Consider the following 26,517-nt stretch of genomic DNA (forward strand, 5'->3'; position numbering starts at 1 on the left):
CTGTATACACTGAGTGGATGTAAGTTTTTAAAGTACCTTAGCAAATCATTCATAACTATTCATATTCTGTAATTATTCTTACAGCAGTAACCTTTAGGAAATGAGGGTTAGAAATACCCTAAGTTCAAAGAACAGAACACTTCTGAAAAGATTAACAAATAATGCTGCCCCCTGGTGGTGATAGTTTGAGTTCGCAGTTTAGAATTTTAAAACATACCTTTCCATGCTTTGCTGGTGGTCCAACAAGCATAATTTACGAAAGAAAATGTCCTACAATAAAGAGTCATTTGTTCAAACATCACTGGGTTTTGTAGTAAGAATTAAAAGGCAGACAGGCATTGAATTCAACATTTTTATTTTGCAAATCTTCTCCTTTTCCCCCCTTTTACACCAATGAACCTCAAAATGAGACTTCTCCACAATCAAAAAGCCAAGGCATATTTTAAAACGTGAACTGATGAGTCATGATCACATTTTAGTCTCCGCTACAATGAAAACAATGAACGGTGAGAATACACAAGAGGCTGTAGTCACTGTGACCTTTGTAATCCTGAGTGGTCACTTTGATATTGTGAATATTTATTTTTCTGCAATTCACTCACTCTAAACAAATTCCCTGATTCCTTCTTATTGTTTTTGGCAAAATACCTATTGCCATGTTCTAACAAAACATGACAAATCAGCAAATGCACAAAAAGAAATGTGTATGCACAAAAAGAAATGTGTATGGACACCGAAGATGAAGTACAAAAAACAAGGAACAGTTATTTACAAATGTAACAAGTTAACTGAGTACATAAAGTGTAAAACTGCAAAGCCTTCATATTTATACCCTTACATTTCAACTATATTTGTTTGATGCAAAAAAACGTTCATAAAACCAGTCTTATGAGCTTTTGAAAAACTGTTATTGCTCCATTTCAAAAGTGCACAGCTTCAGTTTTGAAAATAAAATACAGACTTTTTTGTTCAGGTACAGTTAATATTTTGCTGAAATGTTAGCTTTAACAGAAATTTTTCATGATGACCAAGAGCAAGTCAGTTAGAGAGGTAATTTAACTGCAAGTGCCAAAAAGGAAAAAGTTATGCAAATAGTAATAACAACAACAACAACGCCACAATAAATAGCAGTAATACTTGGAAAATCAAAGTGGTAGAAAACTACTATGAACTAAAGACACCAACTAGTGTAGAAAGAGTGCTACCACAATATCAACGAAAATATAAACTTCTGTTTTTCCACCTTTTTAAGAAGTTATTCCTGAGATGTGTTCAAAAAAAATAAAAATAAAAATATAGATTCTGTATAATATCACATTTTCAATCGAACATGCTACACAATTTATATGACAAAGAGCACCCTTTTCAGTAAAAAAAAAACAAAAAACAATACAACATATGGAAATACAATGGGCACAGACCTAAACTGTGGAAGATGAATGGCAGTTTTGACTGGCAGTCAGCTTTAGGTTGAGCGCCACTCCAGGTCCGGGAGTCATGATCTGACTCCACATGTAATTTAAAGAAGGAAATAGGAACTGTGTATTTGCTACTTTGACTGGTCACAAGGTCAGAGGTCAAAGATACTCACAGTGGTCAGCATTTTGTAAACATATTCACATCACCACAGAGCCCTTATCAGAACGCACAAAGAACAGGAAACCTCTCCCCTTCCAAAACAAGGTGTCACACACAGCATAACACACAGTTTATTCTTTCCAATGATGCTTCCAAAAGTATCAATAAGTGTCATACACATTGCAACACAGTTTTGCTTGGGGCATGTTGTTGCTTGTCTGCACACTCAAATGACCCATTCACTCCAAGCACCAATAAGTATAGACTCTGTTATACTGAGTGCAGAGGGATGACGAATTTGCATCCAAAAGGTGAGTGGTAGTTGATTCCAACTTCTTGGTAAACCATCTTAGGGAGGCCAATATCACAGAGGTAGACTCTGCTGTCTTTGTCTGCTAAAGGCAGTGGAAGTCCTAAAGAGAGGGTCCACTTTGCGTCCACACTCTGAGGCTGCTCACTGACTGGGGGATCAATACTTAGGACTGGAGCACGGTTCTTGTTGGCCCAGTCAGCAACAGATTGGTACCAGGACTGCTCTTTCAGCAGTGGATTCTCATGGCAGTCCAAGCAGTTGATGACGAGATCGACTGGGCTCATGGGCAAGTCTGGGACACAGCCAAAGAGGGAGAATGTTTTTTAGTTGTATTGCAAAATCATAACACAGGAAAAAAAAAAATTAGTGCATGTGATCCCATTACAAACAGTACATTGAGACACTACAGGAATTGAAAGTGCCAACACATGTGGCACTTTCAATTCCTGTAGCAAGGAGTGAAATTATCACCCCTTTCAAAAAGATGTTGGTGCATCTCACCATTTAGCTTTTAATCCAGAGGGGTATACTACAGAGCTCAACCTATATATTAAGTATTCATTGATGTATTATGTTGGTACTTATAAACACCCGATAAAAGAAAATGTAAAAAGTTAAGAGACAGGAGACACACCCTTTTACCACATTATGAGTCAAATAGTTCATCCACCAGAGGACATTCTGCAGCTTGCCTGTTGGCAACATGTTTGGATTGCTATAAACACAACAACCAGCCGATCCGAGCAGAGTTGGGCAGAGCATAAATGAGTAATCCACGATTTGTTATGACAACAAAACAAGAATATTTTTAAACTGCAGTGTCACATTATCTTAGTAAGGACTCATAAATAACCTATACATAACAACTGTTAAGGAAATGTGTTTATGCTTTATGTGTGTGGAAGAAAAAACAAAAAGACAAAACACACACACAAAAAAGGGGGGTGGGGATAAAAAGTCTCTCCCTCCCTCCCTGCAAGACTTCCAGCTGTCTTCAAGATAACACTGATCAAAATAACAGTAAATAATTATAAACCAAGAGTGGATTATCTTGTATTAATTTAGACTAACTAAAACTTTGCAGAGATAAAACCAGTGTTTTGATTTATAAGTTTACGTCCAAGATATCAGTATGAGCTCCAAGCACAAGAGTCAGGAGTGTCTTAAATGGTGCACCTCCACTAGAGGGCAACATTTGCCTATGATAGTCAGTTACAACTGGGCAAGGTTAACACACAGTGCCCCACTTTTCTAGCAACATTGTTGAGACCTGTGTAGGCTACAGTGTGAATACAAAATACTTTAATACTAATACTGGTGGAGTTTTACCTTTGACGCTGGAGACCTGCTTTCCGCTTGTCTTGCTGAAGAGGTTGACCTCACTGGTGACAGACTCTTGCATCTTGACAAAATTAGGCAGGAACAAGATCACCTCCACTTCATGGTTGGCTAAGTGCCTACCACAGCTGATGCCTTGGGCTCCCTGAACATGGGGACCACACAGAAGGACTACGGTGGGTCTCTGGTGGACATTTTTTGGTGTGAGCCTATGAATATTTGAAAAAAGAAAGATTTCTCCATAAAAATCACAGGCAATGACAAGCCCATGAATTACTTTGCGATCAAACTGGCAATGCAAGTCTAAACCCCATCTCAAGGATTTTGTGGGAAGTCAAACACTCATTAAATTTCTGTAGAAAAGAAAAACTGAACCCCACCAAAGGTTTGTTAATTTTGATTATGGGAATTATGACAATGGTACTTGACTAAAGCATGTGAGCTATACTAAGTATTTTATTTATAATTACATTTTTAAAATATCCCAACCTTGATAAATCTTATATAAAGTCTTCTATATTTACAAGGTTTAATATTAAACTGAACAGAAGAATTGAGTGCCTGCTGGTTCTCACTGAAATAGTTGTGATTTTGCACTACAACACAAAATTAAACCTGATCTGAGTGCACTGTACTTCCAATTTAAATCTGACTCATGCAAGTATTGCAGTGCAAAGTAGATGAAAGGACTGAGGCAATAAACCAGTTTTGTTATGAGCTACTGTGTTGTGTTTCTTTGATGTTAAATAAGCCTCTGCCACACTTAAAAGTACATGTAAATAATACCGAACAGGGTTTGCTTTGGTCTTTTAGGATGTTATTGACACTATATTTAATCTTAATGTAGAATGTAGTGTCTTCCTAAAACAATAAGCCTTGTTTTTCAGACAAGGATGTTTAACACACTGTTGTACATTCTTTTTCTTATAATACAAACCACTAACAGTAGCTAGCCATGAGACTGGGAAGTCTAAGGTGCTACTGAAGCTAGGACTGGTACTCCTTACCTGTTCGGTCCACCTAACAATGTGAGAGCCATCTGACTGGAACAAACACCGACTGCTTCTAGCCTGCGCTCAAGAGAAAGACCCCAGCGCTCTGCAGCTGCTAGGAGTTGTTTATGAAGCTCATAGGGCACGGTGGGAACCACCAGACCTGTGTCTGCAAAAAGAAAACATGTGAGATAGAGACTGTGTTAATGTGTTTTCATTTCAGCACCAGTTTTAGTTACATTCTAGAAGCAAAACATTTAATAAAACTGAAGCCATTTAGCCATTAATCTCCATCAAAATGGCTTTAGAAACAAAAGTAGAAGCAAAGTCAAATCTAATAATAGGACTTTGGTGATAAGGACACAGATAAACACATTCCCAGGTTTTCCGGCGGACAGTAGTCGGGTTGCATTGAATCAGAAAGTAATTCAAATAACTGGATCGCAAAAAAAATAAAAATAAAATAAATAAATAACAGTAGGGCTGTTTGATATAACGATATATATCTGATGACGATATAAAGAAATCTATCGTTTCATTTTACGCTATCGTTTGTTTCGTGGTGTCGCAAAATAAACTGTTTACGGCAATATTTTTTCATCATTTTGATGGTCACTGTAGTGGCTATATTCATTTCTTAAAGTTCTCTCTTTCTCTTATATTTAATATAACCACACTATGGACGGACAAGCGCCTGTTGTTATTAGGGGTGCAACGATACACAAAATTCACGGTTCGGTTTGATACTTTGGTGTCACGGTTCGATATTTTTTCGATACAAAAAAAAATGTTCATGCCTTTTTAATTTGTCATTTATTAAAATTATAAATATATATTTTAACACAAAAGTACAGTTTTTAAATTTAACCCTAACCCTTGTGCGTGTTGTTTTTTAGCTCGTCATATTGCAGCCACAGAAATTCTTTTGTCCATGAAACCATAAAGCTGCACTTTCTTTTTGCCTTATAGTCTGATTTGTCATAACTTCTCCGTTTTGTGGTAAGCTTTTCTTTGGCTGTCACTTCTTCACCCTGACCTGTCTTATTTGGCTCAGCAGAACTAAAATATATATCTGTCTGTGAAGGTTCTCAATCATCCAGGTCATCGTAGTGAAATATATATCCTGCCGCACTCACATAAGCTCAGCGATTCTCTGCGCGATCAACCTCTCACATGTTTAAGCTGTGGGAGATTTCACTTGTCATGTTTGCATAGTAAGCTAACAATTAATAAGACGATGTCAGAGGAATTGGTGCACAAATTATCATCACTCACAGATCAGTGCTGTCGCTCTCTATACACAGTTCGCGCGATTGCAAAGTGAAAGCAAAAAAACAAGCGCAAATTCAAACACGATTTCAATATGTCACATATTGACAGTGGCTCACCCAATGACATAATTACCCAGCTACATTTCTGAAAGAATGCAAAAGCATTGACATATATTTTTCCTTCCTACAATAGCCCGACAGGCAGGGGAGAGATAGCCCCGGGACATCGGGCTAGCGATATTGCGAGCCCTTTATCTGATTGAGGAATCACTCATCTTTGGAAAAGAGAGTTTATTACAGAGAAATGTCTCTTTCCAAAATAAAAGCTATACTATCCGTTTCTTCTGGGCTATATTCTCAGCAGCATATTAAACATATCAGGTCTCCATAAGGAGAATCCTGTGCTAACAGCTGTCTAAATGACTCGGCTAAAGTTTGTAGCATGCATGCTTGTTTTTGTCTTTGCACTAGGATGATGTCGGTGTAAATGTGCAGTCATATTCGTTGTGTTCCCACTAGTGCTTTCAGGTTAATCTCGTTGAAATAACCTTAACGCCACAACACGGCAAATCTCCGTTAACGAGCTACCCTATACAGAGGGGCTAGACGGCCAACACGTTAACGAGCTAACTGCGCTAACACACTAGCTCCCACCCATGTAATTGAGCATTGCATGGCACATCCAACATACTGTTTTACTTTAGTCCATGACTCGCTTACCTTCAGGGTCATATGTCACATGAAAACCAAAATAATTCCAAACGCCAGATCTGAATGAGGGTGGGGAGGTCCACTTCTGTCTCGCTAGCTTGCCCTGCGCTCTTCCTTCTGACCATCCTGTCTGTGTTGAGTGCTCAGTGAATCTGCGTTCGACTACTCCGCCTAGGCTGCACTCTCGAGCCTAGGCGGAGTAGTCAAATGCAGATTCACTGAGCGCTCAACACAGACAGCATCGTCAGAAGGAAAGTTGATAAAATAAATTACAAATTTTGTATTGTTCTTTTTTTTTCTCCCCTTTGGTTTTCTTTCTCTCCCCCTCTTTCTTTCATTCTTTCCCCCTGTCCTATCCCACAGTCATGTCTGTCCCGTTTGCAACTGAAAATAAAATAAATTCATAATTATAATAAAGGTCAATCAAATGGACCAATATGATGATCCACTTAAAATAAATCCTCTTGGCATCTTTCTTGGCCTCAAGACAACAATTCTGATGGCTATAGATCCAAACGGGACACAAAAAAAAAAAATTTTAAAAAAAAAATTGAAAAAAAAAATTGAAAAAAATTGTATTGTTCATACATATGCGTACTGAACCGAAAGCACTGTATCGAACGGTTCAATATCGATACGAATATCGTTGCACCCCTAGTTGTTATGCGTTGTCGTTAGCAACAACGACGGTAAAACCATCGCGTGTCCGCTTGTTTATTTTCCACATAAACCTTTCACAATAAAGCTCAAGATCCTGTTGAGACTTTTCAAAATAAACTGAATCACGTGAAAGAGTATGCAGAGTGTTTACGGATGAGAAGCCAAAAAGAGCCGCCAGGTGCTAAAAAATAAGCCTTCGACTCAAACGTTAGAACAGGCTTTTCCCCGCAGCACCCTGTGTAATAAATACTCACAAAGAAAACGGCGGCCGTTAAAACTTATGTCTAAAAATGTATAATTTCGTATATCGTTAAAACACTCGACTCCAGGTACACGACGCCCAGCTGGAAACACGTCACGCAAGTCGAGCTGCCCGAGATTCACAGAATTTACAGAAAATGTTACATTTTTGTGATTTATATCGTTATCGGGACGATACATGTCTTATATCGGGGATATGAGCTTTTGGTCATATCGCACAGCCCTAAATAACAGTAATAATAATTTTTGCTTGACATCATGCAAACTCAAGCATTTCATGAACATTTGCGACAACAAATAAACCTGCAATAGAAACGTATCTGGGAGCATGTGTGCGAATAAAAAGTGCGGCAATATGAAGCTCATGCAGCCCTCAGCTTCTAAACAAAAAGACTGATAGCACAACAGCAGCAGTGAAGATGATGCTGCCATAGTTTAATGTGGAGTCAGTCCACACACACAGACACAGAGAAGAGCATTGGGGGAGCAGTTACCGAGGTGGTGAACTTAGGTGGAAACTAGGGATGGACCGATCTGATATTACGTATCGGTCCGATACTGACCTAAATTACTGGATCGGATATCTGAGAGAAATAAAAAAATGTAATCCGATCCATTAAATATCAAAAAAGCACCTCACAAAACTTGCAACATGGCATAACTCCGCTCATAAACGAAGCACGTCGGAGCAGTATGCGTCACGTGATAGAGCGGCTGTGGCGTGTGAGACTTCTCTGCGGTCTGGTAAAGCATTTGGAGCCTTGCTACAAAACCGGCATTTCATTTCATTTCAAAGTTATCCCAGAGAGAAGTAAAGCAAGCAAGTGTGTAAGTTCATCTCTGAATGTTAGTAAAGCATTCCCACGTTAAGCTTAACAACCGATATATGGAGCTTAATAGTTCTACTAAGTACTCTTTAAAATACCAGAATAGGGAGGATGGAGGATTTAAGTTTATTAGATTGATCAGTATTGCTGAACTATGAAATATTTTGGGTGCAGTGTATTTTTTGCATGAAGGTATAACAGAATAGCTTTAGTGTTTTTTTGTTGGGTTTTTTTTGTTTTTTTAAACTTGAGTATGAACTTATACAAAATGCAGCAAGATATTAAAAAAAATGTTTTATTGATTTAAAAAAAATACACTATATCGGATTCATCAGAGTCAGTATCGGCAGATATTCAAATTTATGATATCGTATCGGACATAAAAAAAAGTGGTATCGTGCCATCTCTAGTGGAAACAAATCATTTTTCTAGCATGTTTTGTTTCCACTTGTTACTGTAATCACCAATAAAAATTTTACTAGGAAAAAGTGTGGTTCATCAAATGACGTGCTTAACAAGCTCTGACATGATCAAAAGTGAACTTGTAGCTGTCCACGGTCGTTTGCTTTACACAGCAAAAGCTGCAGACGTTAAAATATGACAATGAACTGTTATGAACTTCGTCTGACACCATGTTTAAAATAGGCAGATTGCTGAAGGCTGATGATAGCCATCCCACGTTCTATCGTTGTGATACCTGCAACAAGGAGAGGTGAGTCTAAAGGCGAGCATGGGGTATAGTAAAACATGTTTATTTTGAAGGTTTAGGTAAAATCATTTTTCAGATTTAGTCAATTTTAAAAATAATATATAAATAAAACTGTATTATACATTTAAAAATATACACAAGGAAGCTTTCTTGCAGGGCAGCACAAGAAAGACATACATGCTTTTAACTGACATTACTTTACGTGAGATTTTTTTTATTTTTGGATTTCATTTTAATATGCCATGCATTTTTGAGAAATCTATGCAGTTAAACTATTAAAACATGAATTTTTAAAATAGAAATTAATGAGACTTTTATTTTGAAAGTCCTGTGTTTTTTGTTTTTAATATTTATTATTGCTCATTAGTAAGACTCTTAATTAATAAGAGACTAATGACTCTTCTTGTCATTGTTTGTTCTAGTATAAAGTGATCACAGTTTTTTGTCCTTGTCACATGATCTGTAAATAGTATCTCTATGTTTTTACTAGCTTGTGTTTAACACCAACCTGCCAGAGGGTCTGGAGATGGAAATTAGCCCAAGGCTATAATCTGGCATATTTACATTTGTTAAACTGTTCATTAATATGTATTGCCCCTCTTTCTAAATAAAATAAATAAATACATAAAGACAAAAGAATGTCTTACCTAATTGCTTGATTAATCGGTTAATAATCAATAACATACTGGATTAGGGCTAGGGCTGCAGCTAACTGTGAGTAAACTATTGGGGAAAAGTTGTTCTTCCTCTATCTGACCTGATCTTGCTCCCATCACAAGATTCTCCATTTCCCTTCTTGTTTGTCACTGCTGTCTGAGCAAACAAAGGAAAGATTGGCAGCCTTTAGAAAAGATGGCAAACATGAGGCAGTCAGAGTGATAACGCCTATTCCCCACAGGCCCTGAACTCACACGCACCATCACATGGTTTCTGACCAATTCCCAGCTCTTAGCTGCGGGACAGGACTGCACTGCACTGGACCCCCCACACTGGCTGCTTCTCAGTCAAAACATGCAGCGGGTTCGCGTGACAAAAAAGGGGGGCAAACATCACACAAATATGAACACCTGCACCTGTATCCCAACATCTTGTGGTGAGAAACTGGGGAGGGCTAAAGTAAGATGGATGATGGTGGTGATTGGGCCAAAAAGTGAGTCCATTCATCTTCTTAAAAACACACCGTTACCCATGACCAGATGAACCATCAGACAAAGTATTTAACCCAAAAACATTATGCATGCACTATACACTTTTAGGTAAGATTTGCCACCTTTTGACTTCAGGAACCTTTAAGAACTGTGTGAAGCACTCTCCAAATCGTTTTGGAGGCTTCAGCTACTGGACTGTTCTGTCTAACCTAATGACTCTTACTTTGGACTTCTTAAAAAATTCTGTTTTTAATTAGCTAACTATAGGAGCCAAAAACAATCATTTTAAGAGCACCGTTAAGAAAAAAGTAAATCATTGTTACAAACTCTTAATACACATTTAATTAATTACTACAAAAGTAGCTTTTGGTTCACAAGTCAACTTTTCATAAGAAGTCCTATTTCAAGAAAAATTCTTAAATTCCTTTGTTTTTTTTTTAAATTGCATCCTTCATACTATGTAACCAAACACAATTGTTCTTGTGTATTTCCTTGAATTACTGTAATGTATATCTGCAGTTTGTTTTTCTTTTTTTAAAAATCACTGTACAAACTAAATTGTGTGGAAAGCTTCATAGAGGGTGTGCTAATCCCTAGCTATCCATTGCCTGTGGCACATTATAAGGGTAATAAGAGTCAAGCTGGGGGAACTCAGCTCAGGGTCCCTTTGATAAATAAAGCTACTGGGAGGCAGTTAAGTCCTTAATGGCCTCTTACACATCTCCAGCCTGGCAGCTGAGAAGTTGGTGGCCTCACTGGTGTGCACAGAACTTACACTGACACAAAGAGATGCAAGCACGTGCACACACACACACAAACACAGACCCCACATCACACTCATATACACCCACGACTTTGCACCCAGACATGCAACACTCAATGACACACACATTCTACACACACACACACACACACCCTCATACACAAGATAATTGCATATAAACACAGAGTCTCATGCCGTGCCTGACCGAAATTCTTGCTTATCTTTAGGTCGGCCCTGTTCCCCTCCCACTATTCTTTATTGATACCACACAAAGACTGCTAATATGTTTCAGTGGGCAACAAAAATCTAGAGCATGCCAATCCTCCTGTGAGCGATAAGCACAGGAAAGTCAACTGGTTCTTGTCATGCAAGTGCTGCCTTAAGTGCCAAGCTCAGAGGAAGTGGGTGTTGCATTAGTATGCACTAATTGCTTTTAAACCAACCCATCAGGTGCGCTTCGTAACTCTGCTGCTTAAGTTTCTGCAACCAAAACGCCCCACCTTTCTCTCGCTCTCACATATGCATACAATTCACACACACTCTCAGTGCAGTATTAAAAACAGACTAGCTAAACTGGGTAGCTGTGAGTATACAGCAGCGCTAAAATAAACTGAGCTGGAAGTTATCCTTCAAGCGTGACAAGGAAACTGGCAAGACTGAAAGCAATACGCGCTGGTTGGATACGAGCCATGTGTGACTAAGGCTTGCACTGGGGTAGGGAGGGAAAGCAGCCCATTTCATTCACTTCTGTTCCACTTTAAGAGTTGCAGAGGTAGCAAGAAGAAAATAAAACTAACATTAAAATTTGAAATATTACCTTTTAGTAATTTAGTGGTTCAAACAGCTTAATATTGGAGCGCCACAGAGGTTTTTGAGTCTCAGTCTTCCTTATTGTTTTTACCTTTTCTAGGCACTATTAGTGCACATAATAACAAGGTTAATATATGTGCAAGTAACTCCTATGAGCTCAAGCTCATGCTATACATTGCTCTAAACAACCAGGTCAGAGTTGTTAAAAATGGGTTGTAACGATTCAAAATATGCTTCCATCTATGCCAACAAAGTGATGCAGCACGAATAGTTAAAGTAAAAGAAGCTCATATTTAAATCATTGCAAAATGTTTTCTAATTTGGCTTGCCTGACCTGAAGTTTCACTACAGTAGGGAAGAGAACAGCACAACTACAGAGGCTGCAACCTTCACAACAATGACTTATAGAAACAGAATCTTAAATCCCCATGTCTGCTTGTTATGTCAACCTAACCAACAGCTGGGCACTTTGTTTTACTTTCTGTGTTCTTGCACTGTGGTTTTATCTGTTTACTGGCAAAGTTTCCAGGTCAAGAGCACTGCGGTTTTTTCCTGCTTCAGAGGTGCTGTTTATGTAAGGCTGTACGGCGGCATACTAATTACAGTGTGCAGAGGACGGGGATTATGATGACAGCCCTGGGAAGCAAATCTGTCTGCACGGTAAGAAAGGAGGCTCTGCTTGGAAGCTATCTGCAGAATGGTTGGCAGCTGCTTATACTGAGCTCTCCTGAGTCACCACATAAAACTGTCGATCTGGGATAAAAACACCAATGTCACACACACCCGTCACCCTTGTACTAATATCTAGTCTTGCTCATCTTCAGAAATTTACATAGAACCATGCATCCTGATGAAACAATTTAAATTTGAATCATTTGGTGTCAACATTATGTGACAATGCAGGGTTCAACACCTGACATTATCCAACGGTCAGCAAAATATGCAAATTACATTTGACCACAGAGACAACTAAGAAGCATACTTTGACCAAGAAAAATGTTTTTAAAAAAGCACCTCATTTTAGGGTCTGCCTGTGGCAGGACTAATTTATTCTACAGTTAATTCCGTATCAGACCACATCAGTAAAGTTTAAAAACAGGCCACTCTTTGTGCTACAGCCATTACTGCTCACCTGACAACAATCACATCTTTGACTTCAGGGCCTGTTAGCCATTACCTATCTTGTGTCTGTGTTAACCAATTACATAATATTCCTAGATTGAGCCAGTTTGAGAAAGGAGAGGGCCATCATTTCTATAGGCTTATGCCACAAGAGGTTGCAGAAGTTGCATCAAATGGCAAACAGTTTAAAAAAAAAAAAAAAAAAAAAAAGGGGAAATGGCCTGTATCTGTGTTGAATAAAAGAGACACTATTAAAAGCTCATTTAATATCAATTGTAATAGAGACTGTCACACCATTTGACAAAAGCCATAACCCTTTCGCCAACTGTGCTTGTCAAAACAGTGCTGTTATATAACCAGAGTGTACACCTAGCCAAGGTTGAAACAGTGGGAGAAAAAACTACTCTGTCCAAAACAAACGAAACTAAAGACACACTTAAAAATGTCCTGTATATTTAATGTTCACCATCTTACATAAACTTAAATAAGAATACTTCCCACGATGCACAAAGTATTAATGAAGGTGAGTCAAACTGTGTGGTAGCAAGATTAATTTTGTTCTTTTATCAAATATAGAAAACCAGTCAGAAAAGGCCTTGCATTTACATACTTCATTCTTATCCACTATTTATTTCTGTGAGGTGTGATCACAGAAAGAGATAAAATAAACAATAAAACAATAAAATTTGCCTGTTACTCATTCAACATGACATCCGAGTGAAGCTGATATTTTTCAGATGTTACCTCAAAGTCCTTTTATGACCAATTAGAGAACAAAATCACAACTCTTTAAAAGTGACCTGAATTTTGCGTGGAATATTGCTAGTTATTATAGCTGGGTATCCAGCTAAAAAGAAACAGATTTCTACAGTTTTCAGGTGTAGTCCACAGTTACATAATTGTGTAAAGAAAGGATCTTTTTTGTTTTTTTCTTTTTTAAATATTCACAGCGTAGTCTAGCATGGATCACTCAGAGTTTGACTACTGTTTGAATGTCCTGAAGGGTCTGGCCAAATGATCTGAACTATGATGTCTTGCAGGGCAGAGTACAACTGACTCACCGTTGGCTCCACTTGCAGCTTTGGCTTCTCTGCAACTTTGTCTACTTTTAATTAAAATGAAGTTAAATATTTTGAAACACTGGACCACAAATGGTCATACACAAATGTGTCCTTGCCACAAAAAATTTGTGTGTGCATCTTCTTCTTACCCGTACAGTATTCCTTGCCCCCATGCTGGGGCACAGTTATCTGTCTGTATGTGACCGGTTTCACCTCCAGAATATTCTCATCATGGCGATAGGACTGGGTCTTCTGCTCAGCCTGTGTATTGTGATGTTGTAACTTGTTGCTGTTGCTACTGGCCCCATCAATCTGGGAAAAAACAGCAGCCTTGTCGAACAGAGCCAGGTTTCCCTCAAAATCAAAGTCAGTGTCCAGATTCTCATCAGTCGTATCACCAAAGCATTCATCATTCTTTGATCTCTGCCCTCCAGCCCCTCCATTCCTCACATTGCTTCTCCTGGGTGTGGACTGTGTCGTCCCTCTGCTGTTTGATGAACCTGGAGACAATGGAAAACACAAACTGAGGATTGCTCACATAAAACAGGATTTGGTGTTGGACAATGCTGGCAAAGATTTAATCAGAACATTATCAGGGGTAGGTGCACAAATGGGACCTCATGATCCTTGAGGAAAAGAGTATATGTGCCATTGCAAACGATTCAAAACTTGTTATGGATTTAAATACCCAAGCATGCAAACATTTGAAAAAAAGAAAGATTACACTCAATCATCAGAGGTGGTTTGTATGAAGTTAATAGTATATCATGTTAGCATTTTGAGCAGATCCTTTACTCTTACTCAAGGAGGAAAAACAATAGAGTTACGCCACTACATTTAAATAAATTAAATAAAGTAGCAATGCTTGTCTTTTTCCATACATTTATATACTAGCCATTAAGATGTTCATAGTTTGCTGATGCTAGGCCTGCTGGCATAGTAATATTCCACTACAGCCACACGCCCTCATTACTCTGTTCATAGCTGAATAATAGTTAAGGCGAAAACAGGAGGATCAGATGATACAAAGCAAAGTGTGCCGACTGCTTACGTTCTGTCTTATTGTAAAGAGCCAAAAAATATAATACAGTCTGTTACCGAGTTTGTAAAAAGAAAACTTATTCTAGACTTTTAGTTGGAGTAGAGCAGGGGTTCACATTGATGTGAACCTGGGGCACTTGCAAAGTGCTCTGAGATTACTTATGTTTTCAACTGGTAACAATAAAAAACTGAACTGAAATGAAAATGTTGACCGTCTCTACTATATTTGGCAGTAATGTGGTCCTGGCATGTGTCACATGTTAGATCCAGTTGTGAATTTTCAAGACAAGCTGACAAAAGGAGTGTGTTCATTTAGGTTCATTTTTGTAAGCTAAGCCTGAGCATGTGTCAAATGATGCCAGTCTTTTACACACATAAAATGACACAGCAATGTGTTTTGTTTTGTTTTTTTATTAAAAAAAAAAAAAAGAAAAAAAAAAGAAGAAAAAAAAAAGTTGGTCACCATTTCTTAGCTTTGTTGAAACCCCCCCCCCCCACCAAAAAAACCCCAAATAGATATATGCATAAAAATAGATTTAAAAGTATTCTTAATTTATAAAAAAAACAAACAAACAAAAAAAACAAAACAAAACACCTAGTGTACCTCAAATTGAACAAAATATTACAATAAAAATCTGGGAATTATAGTGTAATTAATCTCTACTATGGTGTCATTTAGAATCTAAAGAACAAATTAATCATATAGAACTTCCCGTCTGAATCCCCAGGATTAAACCCCATCAGCTGCAGGTTCGGAGCGGGGAGCCAAAGGCTCTGCTCTAAGCTGGCACACGCCTTTTTTTCCTTGAAACACAGATTATTTTAAATATATATATTTAATCTGTCAGACCCCACTTATATCCTAATCATCTCTAAATGAAGCTAGGAGCTGTCATACTATATTGAAAGCCATTGTGTTATAAACCGTGTAATCCATACACAAGTTCCTGCACTCAGCAGTTTCAAATTCGGACTGGGAGGTTGCAGCCCTTTTATCTTGGATAGCTGTTACTGCAGACTCTTATCGTCTCACGGATAGTTACGATAGCTCAATGAGAACAAAACACTGCTAACACTTAAAAGGTCCAATGGCTGAATGAGCGGTGCTTGATAAAGTTTATGTACATGTAAGCACCAAAAAAGAAAAACAAAACAAAACAAAACAAAACACAAAACAAAATGAACCAAGGGGAAAAAAAAAAAAAAAAGCAAACTGGAAAAACCTGGCCTTCAACCCCAACTATCTAGAGCTCTCTCACGCTAACAAGGAGACACACTCACACGCTACTGTCAGTGTGACAGCTAAGGTACTCTGGCTTCTCTCACGCTATATGCTGGAAAGCATATTGTCATCGTACACTTTGCTTGACACAAATTTGCCAGCAAAACTAATTTGACACCGCTGTAGCTCTATTCAGCAGTGAATTGGTGCCCAAACATGCAATTACTTTTTACATCACAATTTTATTTTTTTTTTAAAGAAACTCATATATATATATATATATATATATATATATATATATATATATATATATATATATATATATATATATATATATATATATATATATATATATATATATATATATATATATATAAAAGCTAGCGTCTTATTAGAGCAAGCCAACAATGTCATTATTTACAAGGAAGTGTTTTGTCATGCTATGAATCAAAAATCTGAATGAACTTGGCAAAGCTCCAAGTTAAACAGGCTAATGAATAACAAGTAGACAGACAGTGAACCTTACTGATTTGAGTTTAGACAAACTTCCCACAACAGATACAACTACAGAGGCCTGGAATGTTCTTAACTGAAATGTGAGTTTAGGTAAGAACACAGTGTTCAAACTGTGAAAGCGTTTCATAAAACAATACATTTTATTATTTTTAGAGATCTTTGTGGTTTTCATTAAATTGGTCCTTGCACTACTCAATATCTGGTTTCATCAGTTATCATCAGTGATTAGAAGAAAAACAAACAAAAAAAACCCCCAAACAATCCCTACGACGTAAATGTGACTAAAATAAATAAATAAAACAAAAAAATAAAAAACAAAACAACCACATTAAACAGACACCAGTAAATACATTTGAAAATGCAAAGCTTAGAAGTGCCATGAAAACTTGTTGGTGAGGAGCAAAATCAAAATCAATCAAAAATGGAAGAGCTGCTGATGACTGTGGTGAAGCACATGCACACTGATAATCAAAAGGCAAAGTCAAATAAAATGACCTACTTACATACTTACAATAGACTCTCGAAGTCTATTATAACGGCAGCATTTTCCGATTAAAGGAAGTGTGTGAGGTTACTTAAAGAACAAGGATGTTCGTGATGGCATGGAAAACACAATAGGAAGGCAACAATGGTGGTACGCAGGGCAGTACAAGTGTTTGATTAGATTTGCAACTAAAAATAAATGGTTGCAGATTTTAATATGGGCATTTGAGTCTCACACAGTGGGCAGCAAAGAGGCAGTAAAAACATTTCGTATTTGGCTTTTGGATTTATTTATTTATTATTTATTTTTTAACTATGATTTCACTCCATATAAGCAGCTCCTCCAAAAGACAAGTTGAATGAGATCTGTTTGGGGTTAATGAAATCAACTGTTCTTCTATACCCCTATGTATCCTCCTCTATATTCCCTTTGTGCTCTCCAAGAGAGATCATTAACAGATATTAAAAATAAAAAATAAAAAAAAATTCCTAGAATCTGTGATCTTATGTGTGCAACAGCCCACCCTGCCTTCCCGTCTTTGTGACTGGGGGCTTTTTGGGAGCATGGCATTGCGTGTGAAAGGACCAGCCCAGCCCAAGCCACTCAGCACGTTGGCCCTGTGCAATTTGGGCATTAGCTCCCTGGCCTCCAGCCTGAAAGCAAGAGATTAAAATAAAAACTCAAAGGTAAACATTGCTTCCACAATTGATATCGCTTTGGCTTTCCAAGCACACTGGGACAACATGGCTTCCTGTCGGGGAGGGGGTGTCGGTTTCCTGTGCTGGCCAGAAGCAAGTCAGGGAAATGAGATTGGGGGGGGGAGAAAGAGTGAGAGAGAGAGCAGGGCACTAAGCACAAAAGCCTGGCTTTGCATAACCTTCTCTTTAGGAGCAGACACCAAGAGGGAGGGGTAATGTTTATTGATTTTAGTCACACACGTATTGTAAAGAGGAACTTTGGTACAAGTGTTTAGCACGCTATGGGAATCATAGTGGGGAGTTTTAGCGAGGCACTGTTTGGTCCCAGGCTCAGGTTTCTGAAGAGAAGGCAGCAACACGCACACAGGAACTGACAATGGATTAGCAATTTATGACTTATGACTTGAATCTATGACTTATTCATTTAATGAAACATGGAAAAGACCAGTTTTCTATTGTTCACGTTTCTATTTCGATGTTCAGGACGTAGTGTTTAATCACACTGGAGAACACTGGCAATTTTTTTTGACCCCTGACTCTTCCATTGTTTGGTGATCCTGAGTGTAAAACTGAACAGACTTTAAATGACTCCAGCAGAGGCCACAGAGCTGTCCAAGCAGATTTCCTCCTTATTTGCTGCTGACTAGAGGAAATACTGTTTTAACTTTTATCTAATCAGGAAGGTTGAGTAACACATTCTGATTTTTACAGCAATGTGCACAACTTGGGACAGGAAAATCTAAATATGTGCTTCAGTGTCAACATGCATCAGAGTTTGCATGTAAAAAAAGGTTACGACTGACAATAATAATACCCCAAGATCTTGGATTTATATTTAAAATGTCGATATGAGTTTAAAAACAAAAAACAAAAAAAACAAAAAAACCCTCTAAAATACAAAACAGAACTTTATCATTAAAGTTACAATAACAGCAACAAATTAATCAGTTAGTTCTGAAACTAACATCTGCGAAAGAGATGCATTGATCACAAACTGACCATCATACCAAATGAGATACCTGTATATTCCTCTATAGCAAAATCTACTGTGCAAGATAAACAAACAATTTAACAATATGCAACATAAAGATGGTAGAATCCATCTTTAATAGGGTTAGTCTACTTTATCACCAGCTTCTTTTGACAAGAGATGCCCTTGGTAGCCTGAAATCATAATAAAACCTTATTTAATCCTGTCAAGGACAAGGCTAGTGCATTCACTATTCTGATAGTGGGGATCTCATTGGAGCGTCACTTACCGTATTTTTCGGACCATAGGGCGCACTGGATTATAAGGCGCATTAAGCGAAACAAAACAGTCAGATAAGTCAAACTAGAGATGGCACGATACGACTTTTTTTATGTCCGATAACGATATCTTAAATTTGGATATTGGCTGATACCGATATGAATCCGATATAGTGTGTTTTTTAATCAATAAAACTGTTTTTTTAATATCTTGCTGCATTTTGTATAAGTTCATACTCAAGTTTAAAAAACAACAACAAAAAAACAAACAAACACTAAAGCTATTCTGTTATACCTGTATGCAAAACATACACTGCACCCAAAATATTTCATAGTTCAGCAATACTGATCAATCTAACAAACTTAAACCCACTCCATCCTCCCTATTCTGGTATTTTAAGCAACCACCTCATGCTCGTGATGCTTAATCGACATTTTACATCAGATTAAAACTTTGGGTGTAAAATTCAGATAATTATTTATTAAAAGCTAGACATTTTAAATGAGAATAAGAAAGAAAAGTATGTCTTTGTGCCCCCTTTTTCTGTTAATGCCCTATCGCCCCCCTGGCTAAACTTTGCTAGATCCGCCCCTGCACAGTTACCACCTGTCAGCTAAGTAGAAAAAGATCCTGGTGTAGAAAGTAATATTAAATAAATTCTAACAACAGATTATCAAGCTTAAACGTGCTGCTGTTGTTCAGCCGCTGGTTTCCTCTTTCTGGCGCAAAGTGGGCGATAAACAAGAGAGACTGACTCGCGACAGAAAAGCTGATCAGCTGATTATTGATCAGTTTCATATTGAAGTAGCAGCAGGAGAGGGAGGGTGAGAGAAGAGGCAGTCGCTCCATATATTGGTTGTTAAGGTAAACGCAGGGATGCTTTACTAACATTCAGAGATGAACTTACACACTTGCTTTACTTCTCTCTGGGATAACTTTCTCGGAGATGAAATGCCGGTTTGGTAGCGAGGCTACAAATACTCAACCAGACCACTGACAGGTCTTGCACGCCACAGCCGCTCTATCACCTGATGCATACTGCTCCGACGTGCTACGGTTATGAGCAAGTTACGCCATGTCTCAAGTTTTGTGAGGTGCTTTTTTGATATTTAATGGATCGGATTACATTTTTTATTTCTCTCCGATATCCGATCCATTAATTTAGGTCAGTATCAGACCGATACGTAATATCGGGAACCCTCATGTTAACTTTTATCGAGTGGAAAAAAGTTAGCGTTCATCCTCCAGCTTCACTGTTTATGTTATGCTTACATAGCTGTGTCGCTAGCGATCGTAGCACATCATTATATACCAGCTGGTCCAACTTCAGTCACCATACAAAAGGTAACTGCTGTTTAGTTTTCTGTCTTCGTTTATGTTGGAAGTGATAGCAGAGCTGCACATTTTAATTTTTTCAGCAATCTTTGTGGAATGATCTGCCCTTGCATGTTAGGCAGGCCTCTTCTGTCTCTGAATTTAAAAGTCTTCTTAAAACATATTTATTCGCTGAAGCCTTTGGCATTGATTAGAGGGGTTGACTCAATTTGTTTTAACATGTTTTAATTTATTGTATCTATTTATTTTATCGTATCTCATTTTAATTTTCTTTACGTATGCTATTAACATGTACAGCACTTTGTGAAACCCTGGTTTTATGTTAAAGTGCTTTAGAAATAAAGTTGGTATGGTATGGTATGGTATCTTTCAGTCAGAACATGTTATATCATGTTTAGGTAGAAACTAGCAAAGCTAACTTCCTTTTAACTTCTAACTGTTAAATTTAACAAATTCTGTTTTAATGGATGCCGTGAGGTATAGGGACTTGTAAGATGTTGCTTTAGTTATGGTGACTGAAATGATAGTATTTTATTAGTTTGTTACTTAAGACTAATAAGCAGGTATCAGCATCTGTATATTGCACCTGTAGAGTTGATAGGGCTTGCCAGTGTTAGCTGGAAACTAATATGGTTCCTTCTTGCTCAAAAACAAAAAATATCAAGAATAGCCATTAAATTAAGTGGATGGGTGAGTAATATCACAGTGGTTATGTTAATCTTTTGCATGCAGTCTAAGGGCACATATCAACCCACAGCATAGGGCTGGGCGATATAACGAGTTTTTTTAAAAATATCGATATATTTTTATACGAGATATAAGATGTGACAATATCCTTTATATCGATATATACGTTATAATTATAGTTGTGGAGCCACAAGTTTGCCTCTCTTTCGTCCACTTTTGTCTCTACGCAACGTTACTCCGCCTCGCCTCTCCTTCACTGAACACAACTCCCCCTCCTCCCCCATAGCTTCACCTGCAGGCAGCGACAAGATGAACAGGGCAAATCTCCGTTAACGAGTTACTGCGCATCGCTCCGTGCGTGGGGCTGGACGGCGTCAACGTGCTAACGAGCTAACCACGCTAACGAGCTAACCACGCTAACGAGCTAACCACGCTAACGCCATGCAGCCCACAGGGGCTGCACAGCCTAAAATCCTTTCATTTTCTCAAAAGTTGACAGCGCGCCTTATGTATGAATTCTGGTTGTGCTTGATGACCGCGAACCGATTTTATTTGGAACACAGCGCTCAGCAATCTGTCAAAAAATGTTTTAGTACAACTTTGGTAAGCTACGGAGCAGCACCGCTTGATGGATTGTCGGAGCATTACGGCTACCGAGGAGCCTCGCGGATTGAGACGCACTGTGGTTCAACGTAATATTACCGCATTGTGTGTGTATAAGGACCATAAATGGCACCTGAAGCGAATTTCAAACTCCAGGCTGTCGGTCACGCAGTAGAAGTTGGGAACAGAGCAGCTGTGAAATCTTTGTTATTATGCTCAGCGTCTGTTAGTTTACATTTTGACTGCACAATTGTGAGCTTTTTGTTATGGACAAAAACAACATAGTTTTCTTTTATTTATGGAGCATTATTATTTAATAAGTGCTCATAATTTATTTTTGAGTAGTTTTTTTCATGTACATCTGTGCTGTATGTTAATAAAAGTGCCTGTGTGACATCTGGGACACAGCTTTGACTAAGAACTCTCTTTTTGTTCTTACTTTATGGTTTTAAAAAAATATCGAGATATATATCTTATATCGCCATCCAGCTAAAAAATATCGAGATATATCAGCACAACAGTCACTCCCTACCTGTCCAACTCTCGAGCTTACCCGAAACAAAGCTCAAGTTCACGCATCACCATTTTGACAATGTGAAATCCAGGAGATTGTCTTTGATGTGTATAGAGTGTGCATTCCAAGCGTGACAGTTTGGCTGGGAGTGGTGTAACGCTGCACTACTTCAAACAAACCAACTAATTTCAAGTCTTTTTTCAAATCAGTCAAGGCACCTTGCAATTGCATCTCATAATAGCTGTATGCTTTTTAAAAAAATTCAATTATCATCCATTCACTTCCACTTATCCTTTTACAGGGTCGCGATCCCAGCTGTCTTAGGGTGAGAGGTCACCAGTCTGTCGCAGAACTAACATATAGACACAGACAACCATTCGTACTCACATTCACATCTATTTGCAATTTTAGAGTATCCAATTAACCTATCCCCACCAACTGCATGTCTTTGGACTGTGGGAGGAAGCTGGAGTATCCAGAGAGAACCTACGCAAACACCGGGAGAACATGCAAATTCCACACAGAAAGACCCCAGCCTGATGGTGGAATTGAACTCAGGACCTTCAACAGTGCTAATCACCATGCTGACATTCACTTCCACTTATCCTTATATTACTCAGTTCAAAATACTGACGCATCCTCCTTTACATTGAGCTGATCATACACTGGGTGATTTTTTTCAGTCGCGTTTGAGCTCCTACTCAAACTGTACGACTGAATTGCAGGGGTTAGAAGTTCGTAGCTCACGATATATGTTCTCACACTATATGGGCCGATCCCCAAAAGGGTCGCACGAGTGAAAAATCGTCTTAAAATGTGCGCAAAAATAGATAAATAAATAAAAAAATAAAAATTTAAAAAAAAAAATCGCACAGTGTATGCCCAGCTTTACATTACATCCAGCAATTTTATGCTAGTTTCTTGTTTCTATCAGATAAACATTTCCAAATCACTGGAAATCTGTGATTGATTGTTTGGTGAAAGCAAAGTGTGTATATCAAACTAGTGTTAGGTCAGGGTGGCATACAAAACTAGTCGTGATAACCAAAATCTTTGAGCTCCCTTCCAGTATCAAAGACAAATTGATACTGGAATACTTTTTAGTTTCAAAAATTGATTTTTTGAAACTAAAAAGATAAATAAATAAAAGAGATAAATAGCAGTACAAGTAAAAACACAATACAAGTTAAAAACAGTAAGAATTTAAAAACTAAAAGCCATTGTATCAGGCTATTAATCATTTTATAGTTTAGATTTTATGTAACCAAAAATGATTTGCACTTCCTTTTTGTTATTTGGTGAAGAACATTTCGATTGTACAAACACAAACTCTGATGTTGAGTGACACTGCACTTTTGCCCATCTTCAGTGAGGCAACTTTCAGGCAATTAAAAGTGTGATTGGGAAATATGTGAAATTGCTGATTGTCAACAATTTCACATATTGCCCAATCCTATATTGTCAGTGAACAATATCAATTTCATTTTCTACTTAACAGAAGAGAACTCTATGGCCATTGCTGTGGTAAATTCCTGTTACGTATTTCATCACTCTCAACATTATTGCTGCACTCTGCAACAATAGCCCTCTGTGATTTGACAACTAGGAAACAAAGCTTCACAGTAAGCAATAAGCCGAAGTCTTAAAAACACAGGGATTTCCCCATTTTATAAAGATGTCAAACTGTCTCATTGTTCTGGAACAACTGTAAAATAATATGCCACCATTCTCGTATGATAATGCCTAACCACATGCTTTCCAAGCTGTGTTCAGTTGCTGTAGTTTGATTAGCACATCCTTTGTTGAGTCTAAAGGTCACTCGGTTATCTGTCATATCAGTGGTCAAGATGTTATATGAACGGATGCTTACAAGTACAGCATTTGTCTCATGTCATAGCAAAAAGGTTTCTGACATGTTTAAAAACATAAATTTGGCCTTTTCATTGGTACAAAACAGATTTTTTTCTTCCCTACAAGTCCAAAAAAAACAATACTTAAAAATTAAAAAAATGAATTTAGTAATTTTCACCATACATTTGAATTTTGTTATTACTTTCCAAACATTAGACTTTGCATCAAATAATAGGAATATAATTAGATAAGTAGAACATAGAAAAAATTATTAAAGTGCTGCATTTTTGCCAAAGTCTAAGTTTGTGTGCACCTGCTTGAGTCTTACCCAAGAAGGGTATGGAAGGAAAAACAAAACAAAACACTAGCTTATTTTTGTTAACATGAACAGAGGTGAATTACACAAGTGACTATAAGGTACTGACCTTTAGTGTTAAAGTGCTTTATTCCTATATTAACTACCAATTAAATAAACAGCTAGATGATGAAATGTCAATTCTTTCAGGTCATGACCTACCTTTACGGGGGTTGCTGCTCAAACCAGAGCTGTTGCTTATTGCAAGAGAGTGATTTGTTTTGTTAGTCTGGCCATGGCGTCCTGTTGATATGTAGCTGGGTTCTGTTGCAGTGTCTTTCCCAGCGCTGGTCTTGTTGACTTTGTTCTGGATATCCAGAAACTTCAAGTCCTTGATATCCATAGCACTAAAAGGGACAAAAAAACAAAAACAAAAACAAAACTAACATTACTTGGAATCCAAATGGTACTACGTTAATAATGAAATATCCATTCGTTACATTGCTGGGAAATAATTTTCAATCCAAAACCAGAAAAAGTGATATTAACGGAGTTCTTGACTGGTTCTAAAATTTTAAATTAATATATTTTGCCTAATTTTAAAGCTATTCATTCAACAAGCACTTACAGTCAATTCGTTTGTCATTCATAGAAAAATATGGAGTTTGGGATGACTATGTTTAAAATTTTCAATGAATACATGGTGATGCCAAACTTAATAAAAACTAAGTAATACTGGTACAGTTATGGAAAAAAATAAGTATATACCATTATTGACGTCATGACATTTGGATAAACAAAGACTTGATTTTCTCTCATACTGGGCCTATTATTACATCTTTTTGACTTTAGAAACCACTATAAAACTCATTATCACAATACTGCTTGTTGAAACTGATGCTGTCAAACAATTTATGTCCACTGTTACGGTGGAAAAAAAGAACGCATTTCTGATTCGTCTAACCAGAAGTCAAAACAGGCCTTCACCTCTGGGTTTACTGGCAAGCAGTAGCTTGTGCTGATGTTTTCTGTGGTGAGCATGGATTCCTTGAATTTGAAAAATTTTCAGTCAACTCAAACTTCAGTTCACTGCAAAGAGTTCAATAATCATTCTTTACTTTTAATTGCTAAAACATGATCAAAGTTCAACATAACATGGGGATCTGTTGAATTATTAAGCAAGGTAGTACACTTGTTTAGTTTTGTATTAATTTCCAGATGCTTTTTATTTCAGCAAAATAAAAATGTGACATGTCAGTAGCACGCACTGAGGATTTTATACAAACACACACTTTTTTCAAAGTTGTACTCATGCACTAAAGGGGAAGCTGAAGGGTCTTTAAAAACACACACACACACACACACACACACACACACACACACACACACCAAGGAGAATTACAAAACCTGGTCAAAGTTCTGAGCTCCCTGGTGTATTCTATGCATTACCTGAATGTGACCTCAGGAACAGGACACTTGACTCCATTGTGATAAGGATGTTTCAGGGAGATTGTTTGGCTGACTCGATCAACAGATGAAACCTCACCCTGATAAACTCCCAACGTTGCTCCACAGTCTATGGACACAACACTACCCACCCAGTCTGTGGCCATTCTCTTTACAATGATCCTGTTTTAAAAACAACAACGGAAAAAGGGCTTTAGTGAGATAAGTGTTAGATAAATGTTTAACAGGCTAATTCAGTGTAACGAGTACATACGGTTTGCAGACTAATTTATTAAAAGTTGGCTAACTTGGGCCATTGTAGGCATGACCAGCAATTAGCCATCTGGCGTACAACTTGTTTTTTTTTTGACCAGAGACCTTATAAGAAAAAGACTTTACACTAAGAGTCCTGAACGCTGAGTATAAACTTTGCGTTAGTAAAAGCGGCCGTGGAAGCTAAAAATCACAAGATAAAACTAGATTTTAATTAGCTTAACTAACCAGCACCTGTGTGGTTGTGGTGGGCGTATTACAAATCAGACGTTTCACAAGTAGGTGTAAATATTAGCAACCTACCGTTTTAGCAGGAAAGCCTTCGTTTGTCATGTTGTAATACTTAGTTATTTATTTAAAAATGACCAAAGCTGTTGCTGACATTCTTGTGAGGACAATATTTAAACAAAATTACGCAAATCTCAACATTTCGCCGTATACCAAGGAAGCTATGATAGCTAGCTCGGTAGCTAACATTAGCTTGTCTTCTGTCCCCTCTTTTTTCTTTCTTTGTTTTAATAAAAGCAGATTGCAGCAATTTTGAATTTGGTTTCTGTCGCCGTTGAGCTAAGAGCCTAAATCTACTGAATCTACAGTGGGTAGATTTACCTTAGCGAAAAGCTGTGGTGAAATGTCAAAGCAAGACAGAGCCCAGGCTGTTGTTTTTTTTTGTGAGCGCTGTGTTCCGGGATACTACGTCACTTCCTTTATGTCCCACGTTGCTTTGTTTGTGTCTGTC

General features: G+C 37.7%; 1 protein-coding gene across 3 annotated transcripts; it reads right to left on the reverse strand.

Moving 5' to 3' along the window:
- Positions 1-338: 338 nt before the first annotated feature.
- On the reverse strand, positions 339-26,517 carry LOC113026014 (enhancer of mRNA-decapping protein 3). 3 transcript variants are annotated; one of them, XM_026174394.2, is made up of 8 exons: positions 26,388-26,517; positions 25,509-25,688; positions 24,282-24,466; positions 14,015-14,064; positions 13,714-13,876; positions 4,237-4,390; positions 3,221-3,438; positions 339-2,183 (listed from the first exon to the last, which is right to left on the reverse strand). In XM_026174394.2, exons 2-8 carry the CDS (start codon positions 25,670-25,672, stop codon positions 1,849-1,851), a joined length of 1,269 nt encoding a protein of 422 aa, XP_026030179.1. In that variant the 5' UTR covers positions 25,673-25,688; positions 26,388-26,517; the 3' UTR covers positions 339-1,848. The 3 variants fall into 3 exon arrangements, with proteins under 3 accessions (XP_026030179.1, XP_026030162.1, XP_026030170.1); XM_026174377.2 differs by having other exon boundaries at positions 13,714-14,064; XM_026174385.2 differs by having other exon boundaries at positions 13,714-14,064; positions 26,082-26,424.

This window comes from Astatotilapia calliptera, chromosome 1 (assembly GCF_964374335.1).
Source record: "Astatotilapia calliptera chromosome 1, fAstCal68.1, whole genome shotgun sequence".
Taxonomy (NCBI): Eukaryota; Metazoa; Chordata; class Actinopteri; order Cichliformes; family Cichlidae; genus Astatotilapia; species Astatotilapia calliptera.